Source organism: Orbicella franksi, chromosome 10 (genome assembly GCF_964199315.1).
Source record: "Orbicella franksi chromosome 10, jaOrbFran1.1, whole genome shotgun sequence".
NCBI classification, from domain to species: Eukaryota; Metazoa; Cnidaria; class Anthozoa; order Scleractinia; family Merulinidae; genus Orbicella; species Orbicella franksi.
The window spans coordinates 25,815,365-25,838,460 of NC_138154.1; the positions used below are offsets into that span (position 1 = coordinate 25,815,365).

Below are 23,096 nucleotides of genomic sequence, written 5' to 3' on the forward strand. Positions count from 1 at the left end.
AGAGCGCGAGTTAGTAAAGGAAACTTAGTTAATTTCTCTTAAAGTTTTCTCGTAGAGATTTACCAGTATAGGTACTGTTAAAATAAGGCTTATGTTTTGGTTGTCAATTTTTGGATTAAAGCCATTACCATGGCAACATCTCATTTATTGACAGGCAGGTATATTCCTCATTTTGCCCTAAATTCCTTAATATCTATACTTTCCTTCGGTGAAACTTTTTTCATACTTCGCCACATAATGGAAATGATATTGCCTGACATTTTGAATTAGTAAAAAGTCAAGGTTGTTCAGACGGTTTTTCCAACATTCTGTAATTTGTCATTATTCTCAGTGTATTAGATTAGCTCTGACAGATTTTAACAAAAATAGGGTATTTTATAGGAATTGTATGTGGTTAGAACTGAGCCAAATTAAAAAAATTCACCGAAGGGAACGCGAGAAAATTAGCATTTATTTGGTCACGCTGATGTCACAAAAATCAGAAAAACATGCGTGGTGTCACGCGTAGTTATTCATTTAGGCGCACGCTCATGTGACGCCATGTATCGCGTGCAAGAAAGCAAGAGTAAATTAGAGCTCTTTTACCGGTTATTTATAGAGCTTTTTTGTCGTATTTTTTTGGCCCTAGGCTTAAACACATGTTTGAACGGAGTATGAAACTATTGTTACTTATACCGAAGTGATTTAATGCCTTTCAAGTGCTGAAGTGATTTCGTTTCTTCTTAGGGTTACTTGCGTCATTTTTGTATGATCAAAACATCTTCGGATATTCTTCGGTCGTCTTCGGCAATCTTCGGTAATCTTCAGAAAATGTTCGGAAAATGCTCGGAAACGTTCGTCTGGCCTTCCTTGCCATATAAATTGATATTTTGTTAATATATGTAACTATAAATGGCAAACGATAAAACAAACGCAAACAAGCCCGGCAAATCACCGGCGTCATCACATAAACCGCGCAAGGCAAATTTATATAACGCGCATTTGATAACTGGCAATTCCGGTTTTCTTTAAAATAGATCACCTATATTTGTTGATTACTCCACACTGAGTGAGAGAAATTTTGATTTTTTTTTTTTTTTTTTTTTTTCTACTCACGTGAGAGCGAATTTCTCTATTTTGCGGCAGTGCAAGACTTGCTAGAATCCTTTTCATATAACCCGGAAAATGACATCGGTTTCATATATTTACTTATCACAATAGGATCATTTAAAAACACCTGTCGCTCCTAGACAGTTACAGAAACAGCGTAGTTCTCCTCCGGTCCACGCATTTGATCTCCAAAACGAGCGCGGTGATCGAATGGTTGTTTTGAATTTCTAACATGCTGAACATGATCGCACCGCGGAGAAGGTTTTTAAATAATCTAAAAGTGAGCAGATTTCGTGCACGAACGTGACTTTTTGCACTTCATCGCTCTTAACCTGTTGTCATGTGATCCTGCTTGCCCTGGGACCTGATAACAGGCCAGGATTTCAGTGACAATGTTATAACCTGAGTGAGACAGGAGAAGGGACTGGAGATTTTCACACGTCCAGCGAAAAAGTTAGCTCAGTTTCAAAAGAATCCTCAACTAAATCGGTGAACGAGATGCACTTAACGCTGCGAAATAGGTGAGAGCGGTTGTTTTCTGCTAAGTTATCGAGAGATGAATAAGATCATCAATGGCGTCAGAGATTATAATAGAACAGACCACGAATGGCCCGCGAGAAGTGTCAAACATCGATGAAATCATCTCAACGGCCGAGACGGCCAGTTTGACTTTGAAGATCTTCCTTGATTACGCTTGGATTTCAGTTTTGTTTAAAATTACTGGGAATCTTTATTAAGCTTCTCTTAGTTACAAATATTAGCAAATTAGATTTGTGGAGGTGGCAGTCATGCTATTGAAGTGGGCGGTGATTCTGTCTATTTTCGTCGCTGCGAGTTTTGGAAGCGTTCTGCCAGGAAAGCGGTCGGATTTTTCAATGTACGACAATCAGTTTAGTAAGTGAGTTTCAATTTGTTATCTTGGGGTTTGATTGCATGATTCGACTCGGTGGAGTTTAAAAATGCAATGCTATGTTACTTTCGCTCAACAAACATTGAACAGACTTATCATGATAATCATTTCTACAGAGCGCTGAATAAAATAATGCCATGATAGTATTATGTGATCAAAATTAAGATACGCACGGTTCAAACCGACGCACGGCGTACGGTGCCGTAAAATTTAGCAATTAGGTTTGTTTGTAAAACTGATCTCGTTATGGGAGTAACTGAAACATGCAAGTAAACCAATTTTTCTAAAAGGGAGAATTTTTTTGCAGGTCGAGTTGGAGACACAGAACTGGATGACGAGATCACAGATTGCGCGCTTGTAGAGCACCAGTACAGAAAAGGATACATCAGATTGAGAGAATACCTCGAGCGGAAAAGAGGTTGTGGAAGACGAGGTAACTTATATGGCCAAGAATAAAATGTCTAAATGGCGGGAAAATGTATGTCAAAACGGGATAGCGACGATGTTTTGGTACCTGCAGCAGGTTCAGGTGTTTTTAAGATCGATACACTTTGAATCTCTCCTTGCAACCTCAGTGACACATGGTAACTGGTATAGACAGGGCAAGAGCAAACAAAATTATAATTTTTTTAGGAGAAATAATTCTCGATCTAAGAAGTAAATTTGAAATAAATATGCAGCAATTAGCAAGAGATGCCAAATCAATTCATTATTATTGTTATTATTTTTTGATTTAATTTCCTACTCTCTAATTGCAATAAATTAGCCCAGGCTATGTATTTGTTGTTATTATTTTGTAGCAACGATCGAAAATGATCTCCAAAACGTTTGAGGACAACTTCTAGAGCCCACTATACATTTGATCATCAATAACAATTCTGGCCAAAACGAATATGGAATCTGAGGACGACTTAACCGTGCGATCAGACGTTCTTTTATCTGGTGAGAGCGTCTTCGATAGCCATGTGGATAGCCCAGGACGGTCAAAAACGGCATGTTCGTGACGACCGTCACGGCTGCCTGACGGGGACGCTTTTTACAAACAGAACAAAAGTCTGTATACGAACCAAGTGGCCCATCAGGCCGGAGCTTATCCCGGTTTCCGTAGCATGAAGCGACTAGGAGTATTTCTACTCCACCCTGGATGGGATGCTAGTCCATCGCAGGGTTACCCCCAGCATTGGGTTCGCCGGTACCCATTTATACACCTGGGTAGAGAGAGGCACTGTGAGAGTAAAGTGTCTTGCCCAAGAACACAGCACAATGTCCCCGGCCAGGGCTCGAACCCGGACCGCTCGATCCGGAGACAAGCCCACTAACCATAAGGCAACTGCGCCTCCCACACAAACAGAACAGCAGATACAGAATTCTCTTCTCTTATCATACCGCCACCTTTCGAGAGAAGAAGTTTGGATTATTTTCTGACTATGCCACTTTCTCTTGCAGGAAAACTGCAAAATATCGAAGGGATCGAAAAGTCAACCGAAGATGACATTAACAAAGATAATATTGAAGAGATCGCTAAATCTACCACAGAGGATTATCATTACAAAATCCCTTCACCCGTCCCGGCTAAACCTAAACCTAAAACTATTCCTCAAGGTAAAATTTGAATGAACGCATATAGACGCAGAGGGTATGTTCCCGGGAAGGAATCCGTATAAAAAGGAACAGGGGTGTTCGTCGTACCTTTTAGAGGTTAAAGGGGTGTTCAGCCTCAAAAGATCGACAGCGGGAGTTTTTGCGGTACCATTTTAGAATTGGTACCTCTTACTTAGGGGTGAAAAAAAAATTTCAAGCCATGCCCACAAAACAGGATCTTGGTACCTCTCGGGAGAATAAACAGATATAGGCGAAATGCAGAGGGTATTTACCACACGAAAAGCAAAAGTTGAAGGGTGAATGTGCACGAAAGATGGCTAAAGATTTCATTCTTGGCTACTGTGAGGCAAACGAGAGAAAACTATCGATGAATTTCAATTAGAATCTGAGTTCAAAGTCAATGAGAGCGTACGAGAGAAGACAGGAGTGACAAGAGCGCTGACATTTAAAGAGTATCAGTCTAAAGTACGCGATATTTTAAACTATAGTCAACTGTTTTTCTGGTTCTGGTGTACGAATGCACCGAGCTTGAAAGAAAAATCTACAAAAGAAACTGAAATCCCTGGGACCTCCAACGTACCTCAAATTTCATCACTAATTCGGTTTTGTAGCTGACGGCAAAGAAAGCCACAAATTTACTGCACGCTGACAAGGAGCTTAAAATATAAAGAAAATTGCTTGCCCTTGGGTAGTGAAGATACCAAAACAAATTACAGTTGACGTATCACGATTTTCATCTCTCTTTTAGCAATCAAGATCTATCAGCCCAATAAAATGGCTTATGTACCGCGTCGCTATCCTGTGCCAGGTAGGTGACCTGTTTTAGTATGACTGTATCGTTTCTTTAGGAACGTATTATTTCCCGAATAAGAAAAAATAAAGTTACTCTACTTTAACTACCTCTAATTCGCGTTAAATTGAGTATACAGAGCTGGACGACGGCCACGTTAACTTTATACCTTAATTTCAGGATATAAAGGTTTAAAAGGCAGCGATTTTCGTGCGGTGTGTATCTAGGCCAAGTGATTTACTGCTCCGACCAGCCGTAGAAATGCTTCGTGACTGCTATTTAACGGACTTGCTTTTTAATGGGCTTAACGTTTAGACGTGAAGTATATTTCTTGTGTGTTTTATGTTCTATTTTTTTCTCACAGCAGTAGGACCACACTTGATGTCCGCCAAACCTGCAGTTCAAGCCACAGTACAAAGGAACAAGCCAGCAAGACCAAGCTTAAACGACTATCAACGAGAATCCCAGAATCTGGCACTGTCTTTCAAGAGTAACCCTTCTGTCACAGATGTCCCAAGCTCTGTGGAGAGTCAAAACCGTCAGCCACAATTTACAAGCATGCTCGGCGACCAGTACAGCAGGCTCGCCTCAAATGACAATCAGATTAATCCGCCCAAACCTGACCATGATTTGCTCCAAACATTTTACCCCAACGCACTTCAAGACCGCTTACATGAACCCGATTCCGTTGCTGTTGGAGAGCCGCTATACGTGCAAAAAGCGCACGTGCAATCAGCCACGAGTACGCAAAACAAAGTTTCCAGCCTCCTTAAAAATGCAATGAATAATTTCAACAAAGTTACAGCTAGCAAGCCTGCGAGACCAAGTACATTAAACGGAGCAGGCGTCAAACAGCAGCTCTACAATAAACCTGTTAAAAATCTTCATGCTAAGACCAGCCCAGTTGAAAGTATTGACGATCCACACGCCGATATGCGCGACCCCAGTGAATCCATCGATAATCAAACTCCACAAGAATCTGGTATTGACGACCAACCTGCTGACCAAGCCGTAAACAGTCTCTCGAACAAACCAAGCAAAATGCCTCTGGCACAGAGCCCTGGAGAAGAGGTAAGACCAGTGAAACCGGTTTCAAACATAGACGGACTTAGAAAACCAGTTGTAACAGGAACTCCTACCTTCTTGAACCGGCCACAGAATACTTTAGCTCACAACTCTGCCACTCCAGCCGTTGCTGACAAAGTCAACGCTCGTCAGCCTACAATCAACCTGGATGTCCTCAAGAACAAAATTTTACACACCACCAATGCAACTTTCCTACGGCGCATGCTCGCGCTCATCCAAAAGATCACTCATCACAAGGACTTCCACAAGCTTCAAGCTCCTGCGCGAAGCTTCGTCGCTCAGGCAAACACCGCTGTCCAGGCGCTAAATAACGCGTACAACGAGAGAGTCTCGTCTTCACCGGTAACCATGGGGATAGATTATTCGCTGTCCAAGAAGTCCGCTGTACAGAGGTTTAACCAAGCCTACAACATCAACCAGAGAATCTCGCCCTCGCCAATAAACCTTGGAACTGTAAACCAGCTTTATGGAAATAACTACAAGAAGTCCACTGTCCAAGCCATGAATAACCAAGCATACAACGACAGGATATCTGCTACTTCACCGCTCAATATGGCGACTGGTAACCCGGTCTATGGAAATAACTATTCTGTATCCAAGAAATTCCAAATTGCAAGAAACCCGTATTACCAAAACTATTATCAATACAGACAACCTTACTACAGCAGTTTGCAGAGTATGCAGTATGGCTTGTACAACGGCAATCAACCATAAGGAACGTGGTTTGAGTCAGCTCGATTCACAGCTTAACTTTACAAGCCAAGGAGATGTCAATTCTATGTTAAGGTTACTGTGTTAGTTCACATTCAAACAATCGATGACTTTTGCCCGTTGTCCTTGAGCTGGCGTAACGTAATTTCTCAGTACTGTATGGAATCGTACGCTTATGTCATTGGGCTCCAAGAGGAAACTAGGCTTCAATGAGCCTGAAATGTAAAAAAAGAAAACATGTTTGTCCAAATATGAAAGTAATATATGAAAGTAACATAAATCATTAGACTATTGTTTTGGGGTGTCCTCCAGATTAGTTTTATCCATCGCCAAAAAGAGTTTAGAAAAAAAATTCCATGGGCTAACCGACTTAGAGTAAGGTCTCCATAAGACTTAGCTTACTTCATTAAAGGCAAGCATGTTTTATTCACCACTGATAACCTTACGATTATAGTTCGCTATGACTTTCGATTTCCGCATCGACTAGCATTTTAACTCACGACAAAACTACATGACGAGGACTGTAAATACCCTAGGCATCTAGGAAGAAAATTTAGCCACGGACATTGCGGACATTAAAAACTGAGCAAACGGGAATTTCTTTTGCATGGGACATTGGTTTACATTTCTGTACTGGTCTGTTGGTGACAGTCCTCAATACAAAACCGGTGTCTTTATTGGCACTAAAAAACATAAAAAGGTTAAAGAGTAAAATTAAATGCAACAATAAATTTCTATAGCCATATTCCATAAAGATCAGATAAGCAAACGAACAAAAATAGTCACTTAAGGAGAAAGTAGCCGTCCAGAGTCGATTCTTTTGAAACTAAAGCTAAAAAAATGTAAATATCTTAAAATCTGCAGGAATTCAAACTCTTGATTACTACATGCAGGCTATGAGAATCATTGTTGTCACATCTGCGGAACAAATCGTGTAAACTTTTTTTAAAGTAACTTCGCAAAATAAAGGAGGAATATTGTTCACAACCTACGCAGTAGTAATGTAGATTTTTCAAACGCGCATTAAACGGTCTTACGCCCTTATCAAGCCAATGATAGCTATAGGTCGGCTGGCTCGTATTGCCCTCTAAACACCAATTAACCATTATGCAACTGATCATCGACTTTCAACCAGTCTGAAAGTTTTTCGGTCAGGCATGATCATGTTTTAGCGGCATTTTAAATGACTTAACAGGGCTGACTGAACTTGTTGTCGAAAGCGGCGGATCATGAAGGTCTGGGTACAGACAAGTTCCCGTAAACGAGAGGGCACCACTTTTCCACATATCACGCAAAACAAAACAAGCCGCTATCTTCTGCGCGAGCTTGATTTTTGACTGTCGTTAACTTTTTCGCACATGCACCATCTGATCATGTGGAATGACAGCTGATGATAGTTAGAGGGGCAAGTAAGCCGCCTTGACTATATATCATCGACTTTCATGAGCCGTTTCTCCAGGGATTTAGAAATCCGCAGATTGTTATAACCGTCGTAGTCAGCTAGTCAACACTACAAAATAACTAGTATGACGCGTTATTTTATTAACAACTATTTGCTTGTCATCATAAAGGCTTTGTAGAAAAATAAAAGCTCTTAACATTTTTATTTCTGTATAGTTTCATGGTTCTGTTTCAATTCCCCGCCTTTTCAATTCCAAGAACCAAAACTATAAATTCTCCATACTGACTAGTAATGCATTTTCCTTCTGTTCGTTCTAAGAATTGATCGTGACCCCATGTTTGCTACATGACACACAATATCTCGCTAACACGCTGAAGATTTTTTGCACACGTATCAGTTCAATATTTGAAAGACCCGACCGGTATCGATCTTGAAGTGTAGAAATAAAATTTTGATCAATGGATTTTTGGGGTAAATCAAGCGGATTCGCGGATTTTGAAAACACTGTGGATCGTGGATCAGCTGTGAATTTTGGCGCGGATTCCGGATTCTGCCTGTCTTGATGTTCGGATCTTGAGTCCTAAACGAAATTTGGATCATAGATCTTTCTTCAGCCTTGATCAGTTTGCCAATGAGTTCATCCAAATTATTTCTTTTTTCCAACGAAGCTCATTTAAACTGTTATTGGAATTGTACTGTGTTAAAGTCATCAAGCATGTTGCCTTGTTTACTAATTTGTGCAAAATTAACAATGGCATTCACATTTACCAGTTTACCTTTGAACTTTTACACTTCTTTTTTCAGATGTGGTTGTGGTTTCGGATTTGAACAAAAATTTTGGCGGATCGACGGATTTGGCGAAAAAAAAAGTACGGATCGGCGGATTTGCATAACCCTATTCACTCCCCTCCAAGTAGGTCTTGTTGATTGGAGAGCCAGCACTTTAAATGAAAAGAAAAGAAATTACTTTGCACTTATGTTTACACCCACTTACTCACACACTGATCATATAGGGGCGTGCGTAGACTTTCTAAAAGTCCTTTTTAATAATTCTTCCCTGGCCTGTTAGTTTCGCCGTTTTACGACTTCGTCGCTTGAAGAAATAATAAGTTAAGCACTGAGAAAAGGTTGACTTGTGGCAAGTCTAGGACGTGTGTTGAAGGGTCGAACGTCGAAAAAGTATATTTCCTTGTCGTACGTTCGCGAAACCCGAAACTTTTCGCGTTATGGCATGACCCTTGCACACACACTTAGACTCCGCTACATAGAGCATCAACCACGCATGGGCCCGCAATTACTCCCCAGGGTCAGTGCCTTGTAAAAAGAACATACAAGTTCAACCGGATTGCAACAAAGTAGATTCATCAATTCCAGCAGTTATAACGCTCAACCGTCGTCATCATCCCTGACAGGCGCAAACAGAACGGGTTTGTTTGTTTGTTTTTCAAATTCTCTCAGGGATTTAGTAAGCAGGTATCAACTATGAAAATCTAACAAAATTTAAGTGTTTGGTTTGGCAAAATACTTGATTCCGTGTTTCAGTTCCTCAAAAGGTGACAATTTTCCGTTTGCTAGATGAATCAGTTCCACGTCTTGGCACCCGCTAAGGCTAATAATAAACGATCATTTCAGCCAATCACCAAACAGCCTTTCTTCCAAAAAGTGCCTACCTTACGGCAATATTTACCTCCAGTTCACCGATCTAATTGGTTTTCCTTGAACCCACATAACGTAATACCAAAACGCTGGGTGAGATATGACTCGAGCAACGCAACTGCCAAATTTGGCGACTTATTTCATGATAGATATCAAATATTTGTCGGGTTTTTGATTGCAATTTTGAGAGGTTTTAATCTCGATCACCCAAGCGGAACTGCGTCGTGTGTTTAAAATAATGGATCGCTTCACAGTTTCTTGGGTTTTGTTTGTACTTTGTGTGTGTTCTGCGCTAGGAAAACCGACAAAACAGAAGTCGTCGCACTCAAAAACGATGGTTAAAAGATGGGACCTTATTCTCGAGCATGACCGTAAGTTTCATTGTTAATGTCGATGTCTCCTTTAACTGAAGTGTTTAAACTTGAGCCTCGAAATCCAAATGTTGTATGTGTATTCCACGGAGTTGGCGTTTATATATGACACATCAAAAGAAACAAAAATGATTCTAAAACGCCAATTCCGTTACTAACAGCAGGACCATCAACACCTGCTGGTCTTGCCGGTTTAGAATTATGGCAACGCTAATCAATTAAGGGCATGCATACACTTCTATATTTTCGTTTATGTGGCGATGCATGAAACCGAGCAAACTGAGCTTAGGAAATTGGCTGTCTGAGCAAATGAAATACTTTGTAGAAGATACGAGTAATCTTTGTTTTGCCACTGATTGAGATATTTAGTAGTGGGCGGGTATTGAGAGTAGATGGCTTGGATTTCAAAATATTGAGGCCTTGCCTAGTTTGATTGTTGCAGATAAAACTTGATCTCCGCCTCGCTTGTCGATTGAAGTTTGAATTTTCACCCTAAACGTTGGACGTTTTATGGTAAAATGCTTTCTTCGTAGTTCCTAAGGCTTGAAGGCTTCGGGATAAAAAGCAAATATTACAGAACCCGGTTATTCAAGGGCGGGGTGAATTTGGGAATCACTACCAGGGCTCCAGGCTGAAGGTCCTTAACGAGATTTTGTCCTGTCTCCGAGAAACGAGAAGCCTTGACCTTTGGTATGTTAGTATCTTTGGGACATTGACGACTTTAAAGGCAACCCTCATAATTTAATCGTCAGAGCGTTCTGTAAAATTAACTCAGGCCAGTCCTGATGTGAACTTAACCCATTTGCGAATCATTTTTGCATGCGGTGTTGTGCTATGTGTAACAGTAACTTCATATCGAGTCAATAAAAGATCTGATCCAAAACCAAATTCTCTTAAAGACAATTGATTTGAGAAAGATGTGAGGAGAATTTGCACTTGGACCTTCGGGGCAACAGTGAAGTCCAAAAGGGAGTGAACACGTAGGAAAAAACAGGCCATTTCATTCTATTTGGAAGGCAAAGTTACGCAATGTGTTCAGTTCATCGTTTTCTTTTGACAATATACGACTGAAAGTGCACTGTGTGAAACTTTGCGCCGAAAACGAACAATTTCAATTAAATTTAAAACCCCGGCGAACCTGTATTTAAAGCAAAAATTTCTATCAATATTTGAGAGTACATGGTAGGTGTAATGTGGATTATGTCAATCCCTAGAAAAGTCGCTGCAAATCTTTTGACTCATACCAACACTGACCCTACACATGATAGGTAGTAGGTTAAGTCTGCATTCTAGTCTTGTGGCCCGTCAGACTAAGGTTTGTCTCCGGTTTCCGTAGAACGAAACAAACGCAACTGAATAGGAGTATTTCTTCTCCCCACCGAATGGAATGCTAGTCCACCCCAGGGTTACCCCCAGCATTAAATTCGCCGGTATCCAGCTATTGAACACGCGAAAAGAGGCGGACACTGTCAGAGTGAAGTGTGTCACTACGCAATTAGCCAGTATCCAGTGCAGTTAAAAGAGCTCAGGTGGAGATGCTTAAATTTCAGTTATCAGTTAGGTTTTCCGCTATTTTTCGGCCAGCAGCAAAACATTAATCCGTTTTTCCACGGGTTATGAACTAAATTTGTCAGAACACAGCAGCCAGAAGACCCCACCCAGACCCCTTATACAGCACCAGTACAGAGATATGAAAATGAAGGCGAGTATTTTTGCCCAAGTAAACATAGCGAGCAATTTCCTAAGCCACAATTGCAACTTTCGATGTCTAGATAATCTAGAGGCCCACATTTCAACCTAACCTGGGTGTTTGTTTTACTTTGTTTCGTAGACATGATCATAAATATTTTGCAATAATCCCTTGTAGGAATTTGACTTAAATTCACTGAGCATATATCGAATTCTGATTCCACTGTGATTACTTCAAGCCATTAGGCTGGCTAATTATATACTTTTTCGACGTGTGATAAGATTAAGCAAAAGTTGGCGAAAAAGTATACCTTTTCCGCACAATCTAAAAGCCGTTTTTCGCCCTGTAGCTCGCGATTTTAAAGTGCCCAAAAAAATTAAAGTGGCCGAAGGGAAAAACACACAGATACATATAGAAGACAAAATTTACCTGCTACTTCTTAAAGGATCGTAACATTTTTAACAGGTATTTGCTGTGTATAAGTTGAAAAAAATTGACATGCAAAAGAAAATATATATAATTCATAAATTTAAGGCTCTTCTCGTAACGTAAGAGAGACTGTAAAGCGCGCGCGCGTACGGCTGGTTTTGTCAACCGTAACAGTCCTAGTAATTTTTCACATCGTGTTAAGTTGGCATTGGACCTTCGGGCGTCGATTCCGCGATGAGGTTGAGCGTTATTTTGATTCTTCTCGTTCTCATTGCAATTTGCACGGCTAAATCGTCGAAGAGCAAGACGCAGAAAGTCGTGAAGAGCAAAACAACCAAGGCGAGCGATGACAAAAAACACGAGAAAGCGCACAAAGACGAGAAACAACATAAGGACAGCGACAAACACAAGGACAGCAAGAAACACAAGGATAAGGACAAAAAACATGATACGAAGAATTTGAAGAAAGAAAAAAAACCTCAAAAGACGAATGATAAGGTCTCCAACAAGACAAACGCTGTAGAAAAGAAAGAAAATAGCACGAAAGGTAAACCTCATGTTCATTTATTTTCTTCGAAGGTTTTAAAATCCAATTGGGATCCGTTTGATCACCGTCAAGAGGTGTCACTGTGTTATGACAGGTACCTGATATTTTCTCAAAATACATTTATTGTATTCCGTCTAACGAATTTTGAGCTATTCCTTACTAGAATGCGAACAGGAAAATGGTCCCATTTGCCTTTTTACAATTAAGTGCTAGTGCAATTGGGGTAAACCGTTTAGACGAAGTGGAGTAGCCTAAGGGTAGGTCTAGGAAATGGTCCAAACTAATATATCCACTAACCACGCCAAAAAGTATTAAATTACTGTCTTCTATCTTGAGGAATTTCTACTCCCTCTCGTGACTGCGAGGAACCTTGAATCGATCGCAAAGACTTCAAAATGACGACGATTTACACACGAAGTTCAACACTTTCTCAATGTAAATTCATGTTTGAGAAGTTTGTCTAGTCACCTCAAGCGTTCAGTGTTACTGACTTATGGCCAGAACTATGCAGTGAAGTCTCTACTTCAAATGCCAATGGCCAGTCTCAACAAGTTTTAATAGTGAATCTTGCGAAAACTTTTCTCAAGACGCCAAGGTCAAGACCAGAGGCCCTTGTGAACATGCATCATTCATGATTTTCCTCGGAGATACAAATGTCTATATTAGTTGAATTGCAAACTCTTAATATTCCTCGAACGGGGCAGCATGTGTTTCATTTACGTATCGAATACCAATAGTGTTGACTGTGGCCTTCAGAATATGTTGACCCTAATATATAATATAGAGTGTGGTGTATAGTTGTTCATTTGTTGCCATAGGAACATGCATAGCTACAGGAGGGAAGTGTTAAGTCTACGGATAGAAGATCGAAGAATGTGCTTTAAAAATAAATAGTTATCCATTTTACATCTTAGTCAGCAAGCATTTAGAATGGGCATTCTATCTTGGATGTAAGCCGCATGTCCTAATATATATTATGGTATGATAACACAAAACGAAACAAACTCGTTTTTGATTTCAACAAAGTTTCACTGGCTACTTTTATCCTTTGTTGAGCATTAGAACTACCAAACCGTACTTTGCAGCACATGGAAAAGAAGGTAACATAACCCAGGCAAAGCTCTTGAAAAAACGCACTTTTCTACTTCCTTAGATCAAACAGCCTTTACTACTATGCTAGGTAGGTTAAGCCGGAAGGGGAGTGTGACACAGGAATAAAAGTAGACTTTCTAAAAGTCGCTTCCGTTAGTTCTTCCCTGGCTGGTTGGTTTCGCCGTTGCTCGTGCTCGCGATCGTCGCTCGAACATACCCCCTCGCCTCGCTCGAGGGAGATGAATAAGCGAAGGGTTCGCGAAGGTCGGCTTGTGGCAAGTCTAGAGTGAAGAGTGTGGGTGTTTAAGGCTATTTTTACAGAAATTAATGTGACGCTGACTTAACAATTTACTCTTGGTTTCCACGACAGCAATCCTCTTAAAGAGCCCACCGTCCGATTGCCAGAACATTATCGACGACTACTCCAATGGCAAGCTGCTCATGTACGAATACAAAATTCAAATGTCGCGCTGCATGAAGAAAGCCAAAGATGACGCAGGTAATTGAATTTCATTGGTGGTAAGATGATTGACAGTTCATTGATTGACAGAAGACACACGAGTACAAACAACTTCAAAGAGTACCTGATCATGAGCAAAGGACTAAAGTACGAACAAGTCCCCGTCACTCGACGCCAGAGAAATTTGAAAACGCAGGTTAGGCCTACCGTCCATACTAGCTAATCCGTTACGAAAACGGAGCTTTTCCAAATCGCTCTTCAAACCGGAGGAATATAAAAACGCCGGCTTTGAGTTCGAGTGTGGACGGAAAACATTTTGAAAACGAAGCCGTCACGATGATGTGATTTCCCTGCGTGGGTTTTCATCAAACGCAAATCCAAAATGACTGGTAATTGTTGTGTTTTCAAATTTATCTGGCCTAGTGTGTCTAGCGTGGACGAAAAATAGTTGAGGCGTTTTCAGAATGAAATGAAAACGCCGTTTCCAAATTTCAGCGGCTTGGTGTAGACGGGTCCTAATGCGCATGACAGGTAATGTAGTGAAGATGCTGCTAAAGGGACAATGTTATTTGCAATTACAATAATAATAGACCATCTTGGCCAATTCGGAGCTGTTATGTCAACCATATCTCTGTAATCCGAACGCAAAAGCACTGTATGGAACAGAAACAACTGCGATCGCTGCTATTGTGCTTGATCTTGATCAAGTCCCGAATCCCTGCAGCTGGTCGCGTGCAGATTATTCAAAAAAGGCAGTTACATAAAGCTTCAATTTCGTGTGGGGCTCTTTTATGTGGGCTCAGTCAGGGTTGCCACAGACTTCCCTGACGTTTCCTTTACTTTTCCATGATAAAAATAAGTTTCCCTGACCAGATTAACGCAAAATATGGGATAAAGTAGCGGCGGGTAGCTGCCCTTAGCCTCCTTCTACATCTGTCCTTTTCACCTTGCCAGTAAAATTTCTTCGTTGAGATCACAACAGTAGCCTAAAATGTTTCATCCAGCCTTTGACAGTATTAAAGCGGCCGTGTTATATTATCAATTTACCCTCACTTCTCTTCAAAATGTACATTTTCCCTGACTCAGGATAAAATACCCTGACCGAGTTTCCCCATAGCATTTCCTGACCTGTGGCAACCCTGTGAGTTTAATAGACCTTTCCCGCATTCCACTACAGGGCGCAACAACAATTATACTAGAATCACAAGCTCCCCAAGCCCAAAAAGCGACTCTGCATACGGGGTGTACGAGACAGCTTGTGTATATAGGGAATTGTATGGGAAAGTCACCGATCGTAAAAAATAATTGTGTAAATAACTATCTAATTTGAAATAAAATTTTCCTACCTCAAATTTGTCGAGTACTTGTCTCTTCTGCCGATTTTGCAGCCATTCTGACGCCGTTTAGTGACGTTATTTGAAACCGTTGTCTCCCCTTCTAAAAGAAGGCAACTTTCCCTCCTTTTTTTTCCTTCTCTTTTTTTTATGATCGGTGACTTTCCCATACAATTATCTATATACACAAGCTGTCTCATACCGGCACCACATATGCAGAGTCGAATTTTAGCTTGGGAGCCCGTGCTAGAATCAGGCTAGGGTGGACATATCTGTTCACCCTGACCTCGATTAAGTGATATTGTCTACTGGAATGCGCGAAAGAACAAATCAACGTCCGTTGGGGATAAATGCGTGACGATGCAAAGAATGTCTGAAAAGGAAGCTACGCATTTCTGGCTCTTATTAAGTAACCACTGGAGTAGTGATGCTAACGTAATGCCCAAATCTAACATATAACAAATAAAACTTAGACGTAAGGGTCTCAACTTTATAACACTTTACACATAAGGGCACCAACATGACAGATTTCATTCCAGTAACCTACTAACACCTAACCTACGTACCATTGTATAACACATTCATAACAGAGGGTACATCCGACGCTGACGTGAAATCAGCACTGTTACGTCCTGATGATCAGCCAAGAGAAGACACTGATCAGGCGATCAATGTCAGACCTTACAACAGTGACCAGAGTACAGCGACTGAACAAGACTCTGAAGACGACTATCAAACTGATAACAGCGACTTTAGCGAGCATAATAACGATAACGACAATGACTACGGTGATGATGATGAGGATGAAAGTTATGACCATGACGAACAAGCAGGTGACTGGACGAGTCAGTATAAACGAGTTTGAAAACTGCGAAAACAAATTTATAGCTCTAAGCTCTATTAACCTCTATTAAGCTCTAGTAACCTCTAACAGCTGCTAACCATAACAGTGTTACCTGTATCAAGAAGTTCTGCTTGGTGCCAAGAACTAGCATTGCTTGTTTTAACAACACAATTTGCCAACACAACTCGGGTGTTATGATTTTCGAATTCCGTAATTAACCAAACAGATCTGATGAGAACTCACGGCTGTCATGCAGACCAGTTACTATATACGTCGTCTTGGAAAGAGTATTGATGGAAAAGGAGTTAATTGGAACAAAAATTTCGATTCCAGTCCCAGGACGCCACACGTACCGCGCTCGACAAGACACCGTTTAATTGTGGGGTGACTTGTTTTTTTCGTTTGTTTTTTTTCTGGGAAGGGGAAGGGCAACATTGGCAACAACAAATTTTCGAGTGTAACGTAACCGAACTTTGCACTTTTTAGGAAAGAGCACAGTTTGGGCACACAAAAGAAAAATTTTAACGAAACTCTTCAAATTACCTCAAGTACTATTGAACCATGAGTGAAGGAAATTCATTTGTCTTGGATGATGATGCTGTCGTGATGCGAATCTTTTTATTCTACGTTCGTCTTTGTTTTTCCCGCTGTAGCTAAAAAGATGCAAGTCCCTGCAACCGCAGGCTACCAGACTCCCGACATTTTTGTGCAGGCAAACACGATGCCAGCTCAACAGCAAGTAATGCCCGGACAACAAGCCGCCTCATACTACCCCAACACGGGTAAAGTGCCAAATTCACTTAATCAAACTTACATCCGATAGTTTTGAGGCGAAATAGAGCTGAAATAGCTTGACCGAGGTTGACTCACACAAGACTGAATTGTTGCATAGCAACACACATGACGTACTATGACAAGGGCACAAAGTACTGAACTTGTCACCTGCTTGACAATATTTAATACGTTACGTGTACATTTGACTTAACTGGAACGTCAATTCATTTTGATACAACAACGCAAAAAAAGACACTCGCGCGCTGAGTAAAATGTCAGAGGCGGATCTGGGATTTTTTAAAGGTGGGCGGGGGGCGGAGGGGAGGGGGGAGGACAATCAGCATAGCGAGCTTACAAAATGCTGCAATTGAGAATTGGAACCTAATTGAAAAGTACAAAGAAGTTACGAGTGGTGCCTGTCCAGTATTGGTCTTTATTTCTCTCATAATGTTAACAATCTTTTTCCAATTTTCTTTAAGGAGGTGGCTAGCCACTCAATCCATCACCCACTCCTCCCTAAATCCGCCCTCCTCTAGCTGCAAACCCTCCTTGCATCAATCCGGCCGTTAGAAACCTTTACTATTAGAAAACAACTAGACTAGTGGAATGTGAATGAAAAAGATCAATTGTATTTCAAAAAGGTTTGTTCCATTAAATTTACTGTTTTCAGCCCAGATGCCATATAGTGGGGCTCCTGCACAGAATCCAGTACCAGAACAGAGTCAAGCAGCATTCGTGCCTAGTCCCATGAACCAATACCCGGCCAATCCTTCTGCTGTTCAACCAGCTGATCCAAACATGGGCATGAATGCCGTGGCCAAGACTAACATACCAGAGAACACACAGGTTAAGTTTCATGTGAGGCTCAGCTGAATTTCCATTTTTCCCACGAAAGTCAGCTGTGTGCGTTGTGGGAAAATAAGTAGTTCAGCTATTGGCTGGGTGATATGGTTCTTTGTTATGGAGCGCTTTTCAATTGAGTGTCGTAAACCAAACCAGTTACTTACCAGATGGACTACTCAACCAATCTCAAACCGTAGTAAAATAAAAGTAATCGTCTTGTTACTTTCGACACTCAATGAAAACCGCTCCATAGATCTTGATGAAATACCGGGATTTTACTTGTTCGTAAAGCTTGATTTTTACGTTGCGCGAAGTGAAGACACTGTATTTCCCGTGTGAGGATATTGATATTGTTCTGGTTACAGACATGTCAGCCAATAATATTAGAGCATCCCGAACATTACTTAAGTTGAATTCGACTTTTTTAACACAGAAAATAACATTTTATCGAGAAGCAAACGTACTTTATGGGTAGTCATGTAATATCCTCTGTGTAATGCGGTGATTTAATTTCGGATATATTGTGGAAAGCGTACTTTGAGGAGTTAATTTATCCGGTTTTTTACGATCCTACTCACGATCTGCCCAAAAACACCTCTCTGCCTAACTAACGATTCCTGCAAAATTTTGGTAATAACGACTTGATATTCATTTAGCCCCAGCCCCCTGCAAACCAAGCAAATGCAGTCTTCGACCAATGGCGTGCTAGCAGTTTTGGCACAGTATCCGCTGACAAAAAAGATCAAATGCCCAGTGCACCTGCTGCTCCCGTAAATGACCAGTTTGCCGACTTTATGAAGCTGCAGTCGTCCAGCAGTAACCCCGCAGAGACATCGCCTGCGAGCCAGCAGGCTGCTATGCCAGCAGCGATCCAGCAAAGAACTGAAGTTCCACAACAGCCAAATATGTTTCCCGTCCAGCCCCAGATCCCCAACGCCGTCCCGGCCCAAGGCCAAGCCTTTTACATGCAACCAGAAGAGCATGGAGATTTCCCTGAAAATCCATGAGAATAAAAGTTCTCAGTTTAATAAATGACTCTTGAAGGTAGTAACATAACTTAACTCACCATGTGAAGTGTTCTGCCATGCAAGAAATTTTCTCGTTGGAGAGAGGTCACGCTCATTTTAGAACGAGTTGTCAGTACATGTCAGACAGTCGTTCATTTTCATACAGTGACCGTTTGCTGGAATCCGGTCTGCCTGTTCATGCCGGTCTCAACCTTACTGAGAGACTTTACGACTGATAACTGCAGCAAAATAAAGATATTATATTTCTAACACTTCGTTTTGTTGGTCAGTCGGTCAGATGTCTCGCGAAAGCGCAACGATTATAAGTCACATGCAATTTTGCGCTGCATAGCCTCCCCTGCCCCCACTTCCAGATTTCATTCCATTTTAATACGCCCTTTGCAGGATCCGGTCACATGGTACGTAATTAATTATGCTGGGACGCACGTTACACTGCGGAACTTTCAAAACAAAGGAAATTCAGGCTGGACTGGTAGAGTTCCTTTGTTTTGGAAGTCCCACTGTGTAACTTGCGTCCCAGCATAACTTATTCCGTACCATGTGACCGGATCCTGCAAAGGGCCTATCCTTACTTTATCATACGAGTGAAGGCATACGGTGACTGTTTAACCCATCTGCTGGACAATGCACCCTCAAATCTTTGATCCAACCTGGGATTTAAACCCAGACCACGACCGCGACAAAGTCACACCGTGTACATTGTTGGATTTCACATTAGAGTGTTTCCAGCACGCAGGCCTCAACAGACAGACACCCTCTCTAGGGAAAGGGATCCCTTCGCGTTCGGCTTATCCCTTCTGTATCACCGAAAAAAGGGAATTGTTTAAAGAATTGTCACTTCGGGATTCAGTTCGTGTTACGAGAAAAAATAAAGACCCAAGGTCCTCGGGGAATGGACTAGTAACCCTAACAAACTCGAAGACTCTTTTCGCGCCAAACGTTCTACGTGACCATCTGATTGCATCACCACCACATTTTTTAAATGTTATTCCGTGTCTTTGTTAATCTTTTACATTTCTATTCGCTCACAATTTTTTTCATCTTGGACTGGATAACGACGTTGAGCGAACGTCGGAACGTCGCCACAACATTTCAGCTCTTTTTAACTCTTAACCAGATGATTTTAAGGTTCCCAACAATTTTTTTCGCGATGTTTTACAGTTGAAAACCTCAAAAAGACTCAAGTTTCCCTTGTATAACCGAGCAGATGAAAATATTATAGTGCAGTCTTAAAAAAAACCTTTAAAAGCACTACAGTTAGCCTAACAATCGTGAACATTGAGAGAAAACCATGGTTGGTCGGTTGGTGATACGCCCGTTAGACTAAATCACATGGGCGGAAATCGTTACCAAAAAATCTGCAGTAAATCAACTCCCACTACCCGGCAACTAAGTGACCACTGATGAAGCCATTCAAACACACGTTCATTGCTGTCTGCACGTGACGCCGTGTCGCACGAAATACTTGCGAGTTCTTATTTTTGCGTTTTTTTCCCCCCGACAATGCGCAAAAAATGATTCCTACACAAATTTACTCCGCTGGCAGTCAGTTACTCTGGAGATGAAGACGAAGCAGAATACCGGCGTGTAAAATAAAACTTGAGGGATAATGCACCAGGTGATACCGAGGTCGTATTGCTGACCCATTGCGGTTGCAATCAGCCACACAAGGACAGGAAGTAATCTCTGTATGTTTCACTAGTCAATAGGCTATTTCCGAGTTGCCTTTTGTCTCTGCTTCAAAACCAGTCTTTGTGTGAAACCATTCATGAGAAAATTTGTGGCCCCTACAGGTTCATTTTCATGCAAATAAAACTCGGATGACTCGTTTTGAAACAGAGGCCCGAGGTAACTCCGAAATGGCCCATTGCATATACCGCGTTGCAAAACGTTCTTTGCGATCTCTGCGGTTTTTTTTTTTCCACCATCCCCAAAAATACGTTACAGGAAAAAAATGGCTCCCGCAAAAACTTTCAACTGGCGAAATTTACACCCACTTTCAGTGTTACGTGCATAGGCGACATTCCCTCAACATGCCATCTCTCGACCTGCTATGTAACCTGACCTACTCAAAATCTGTAAGGACAGACTTCTTTACGGTCGAACTCGAATTGCAGTGATGAAAGATTGATTTATTTGACATCAAATTAAGGTTTGGAGTATCAAGAAGTCATTCTGGGAGAAATAAGTCGACTAGTTTGAAATGTTTACACGTTGCGAATATTAAAAGCAGCAGCGGCCCAATTCTAGCGGAAGTCACTATTGAGAACCGATCGACTACACTAAACTCGCTTGAATTATCCCGTAAATAGGATAGCATGCAAAGTCCACAATCTTCTTCAGCCATTTGAGGTAATTATCATTTACTTGTCATTTCCTTCTTTAATAACCCGAAAAACTACCAGTTTCACAGTTTAACGGTCGTTCATAGCATGTCTAAAGATGGAGCCTCGTACTGGGATGTCTGTATTCTGACAAAATGTTGCCGAGGCCAGATCGCCTCACCAAGGATTACCCGAACGATAGTTACTCAGATGTAAACCAATCATTCAGGTGGATTCCTATAACACCCAGAGCTAAAGATTATTAATTACTACGTTTCAAAAATGGCTTATTGAATCAGTTTTCGGGTAGCAACGTCACTTCAGACCTCTCTCCCCCGAGACATCGAACGAATAGCCACCCATACAGGCAGTTCATCCCACGTGGGGGTGGAAAAACTTCAAAACCAGACTAGCGCCCATTGAGAGTTTACTCCCGAGATAGGCACCAGCCAACTTTACGATCACTACAACTGCCACTTAGAAAGTAGTAATACTCGTCGCCAATTTCTTAAAGAACCACCAAGAGGTACAAGATCCTATTTTATGGGTGCGGCTTGAAATATTTTTTCAGCGCCGAGAGGTACCAGTACTATAAAAACAACACAAGCTGACGCTTTCATACTTTTTACTGGCAGTAAGACGATAGTTAATGAGAAAACCTTAAAAATCATTTGATTTTCCGGCTCAATTTGAATACAAAAGCTCCTGATGTGGACCTTTCGAGGCTGAACACCCCAAGAGGTACGAAAGGCACTTTTTTAGCCCTTGAAGGTATGACAGGCCACCCCTGTCCTTTTTACATGGGAGTCCCCACACCTCGGGCGGTCATATCCCAACGAAATCAACATCTCGGTTGAAAAGCGCACACATTTTCTTCAGAACAAGGCAGGCATTCGCATTATTCACTGATTGAATTAGATGGGATGTTCTGCCTGTTTAGCCAGCTAAATGAATCCTGTGAAAAAGCCTGGAAGTCGATTTATGATGACCACCTTTATTACTTGCGACTGTTAAAGAAAGTATACATTTAAAACAGTTAAAGTAAATTTAACACTAATCGTACACTTACCCGACTTACCAATATCAAAAGTCTTACCACAGCTTCCAAGGGTCTTAGCCTTCAGGCAACTTGGTTTCTACAACTGCAGATATTTGGAGTGTTGACTAAGGTCCTGCCAACTCCTAGACAGTTACAACCAGAGATGGACTGAAGAGAAGGGAAAGGGATACCTGGGCCTTTCCTTTCGTTCCTGACTTCCACAGAAAAATTTAAACTTTGACACAGATGTCGTTGCATGGCCTCCTTCAAGCTTTTGCTCCCTTTGGGTTTCATCAGAACAATCGCTTATTCCCTTCGACACATCGCAAAAAAAAAGCAAAGAAAAATCCAGCCTTCAGATGACAATTGAGGTGTACTTCATTTTGAGTTCACCTACAAGCTCTGGATGAAACTTCTATACAGAGCACGCCCCCAAAGAAGGGCCTTAAAAACAGGGCCTCAAGATATACGTGAAGACTGAACGAAACGATTTTTCTACTAAAAAAAGACAAAACAAAACTGAGAGGTACAGAATAGGCAACACCCGTCGGCATGTCCCCTTGATCCGATAAAGTTGCCTGCTTGTGAAGAATAGTTTATATTGCAGGGTAAAACCGAATTGCTGGGAATGTTCGAATATTTCATGGAAATTATGTCCCAACAAGGAACTACAATTTTATTGCCTTTCATGAAAATTTAATCCCAATAAAAGGCTATAAATTTTGCTCTGATTCAACTTTATGGAAAGGGTTTGAATTCAAAATGGCCAAGTCATACAGGCTCTTGTACACTGCATGTACTTAGTAAGCCATTTGAAAGGGTAACCTAAACATTTTTTGGTTATGTACAGGTTGGGCATCCTGGTTACTTGTACCAAAAGCCCAGTTGTGCAATGAAAGGCTGCTAAAATAACTACTTTCAATCAATTTTTCAGTCTGTCATTTCTACTCTACACAGTACAAACAGTTTTATGGTGTTTTGGTAAATCAATTGGCAGGAACTTTTTACCAAGCAAGAACATCATAATTCAACAGGGAGCCAAGATGCATTTATAATACTGGCTTTCCATGGGACT

The 23,096-nt window shown here is 41.2% G+C and overlaps 2 protein-coding genes across 4 annotated transcripts; both read left to right on the plus strand.

The window, feature by feature from the left end:
• The first annotated feature begins 830 nt into the window (after positions 1-830).
• On the plus strand, positions 831-6,407 carry LOC145499358 (uncharacterized). Of its 2 annotated transcripts, none has more exons than XM_081478878.1 (5): positions 831-1,983; positions 2,307-2,432; positions 3,446-3,601; positions 4,350-4,409; positions 4,756-6,407. In XM_081478878.1, the coding sequence occupies exons 1-5, from the start codon at positions 1,878-1,880 to the stop codon at positions 6,189-6,191; spliced, it is 1,884 nt and encodes a 627-aa protein (XP_081335004.1). In that variant the 5' UTR covers positions 831-1,877; the 3' UTR covers positions 6,192-6,407. The 2 variants fall into 2 exon arrangements, with proteins under 2 accessions (XP_081335004.1, XP_081335005.1); XM_081478879.1 differs by having other exon boundaries at positions 4,759-6,407.
• Positions 6,408-11,731: 5,324 nt separating this feature from the next.
• On the plus strand, positions 11,732-22,541 carry LOC145500732 (uncharacterized). 2 transcript variants are annotated; one of them, XM_081480256.1, is made up of 6 exons: positions 11,732-12,283; positions 13,746-13,874; positions 15,760-16,002; positions 16,667-16,795; positions 17,458-17,633; positions 18,287-22,541. In XM_081480256.1, exons 1-6 carry the CDS (start codon positions 11,971-11,973, stop codon positions 18,635-18,637), a joined length of 1,341 nt encoding a protein of 446 aa, XP_081336382.1. In that variant the 5' UTR covers positions 11,732-11,970; the 3' UTR covers positions 18,638-22,541. The 2 variants fall into 2 exon arrangements, with proteins under 2 accessions (XP_081336382.1, XP_081336381.1); XM_081480255.1 differs by lacking the exon at positions 15,760-16,002.
• The last annotated feature ends 555 nt before the right edge of the window (positions 22,542-23,096 follow it).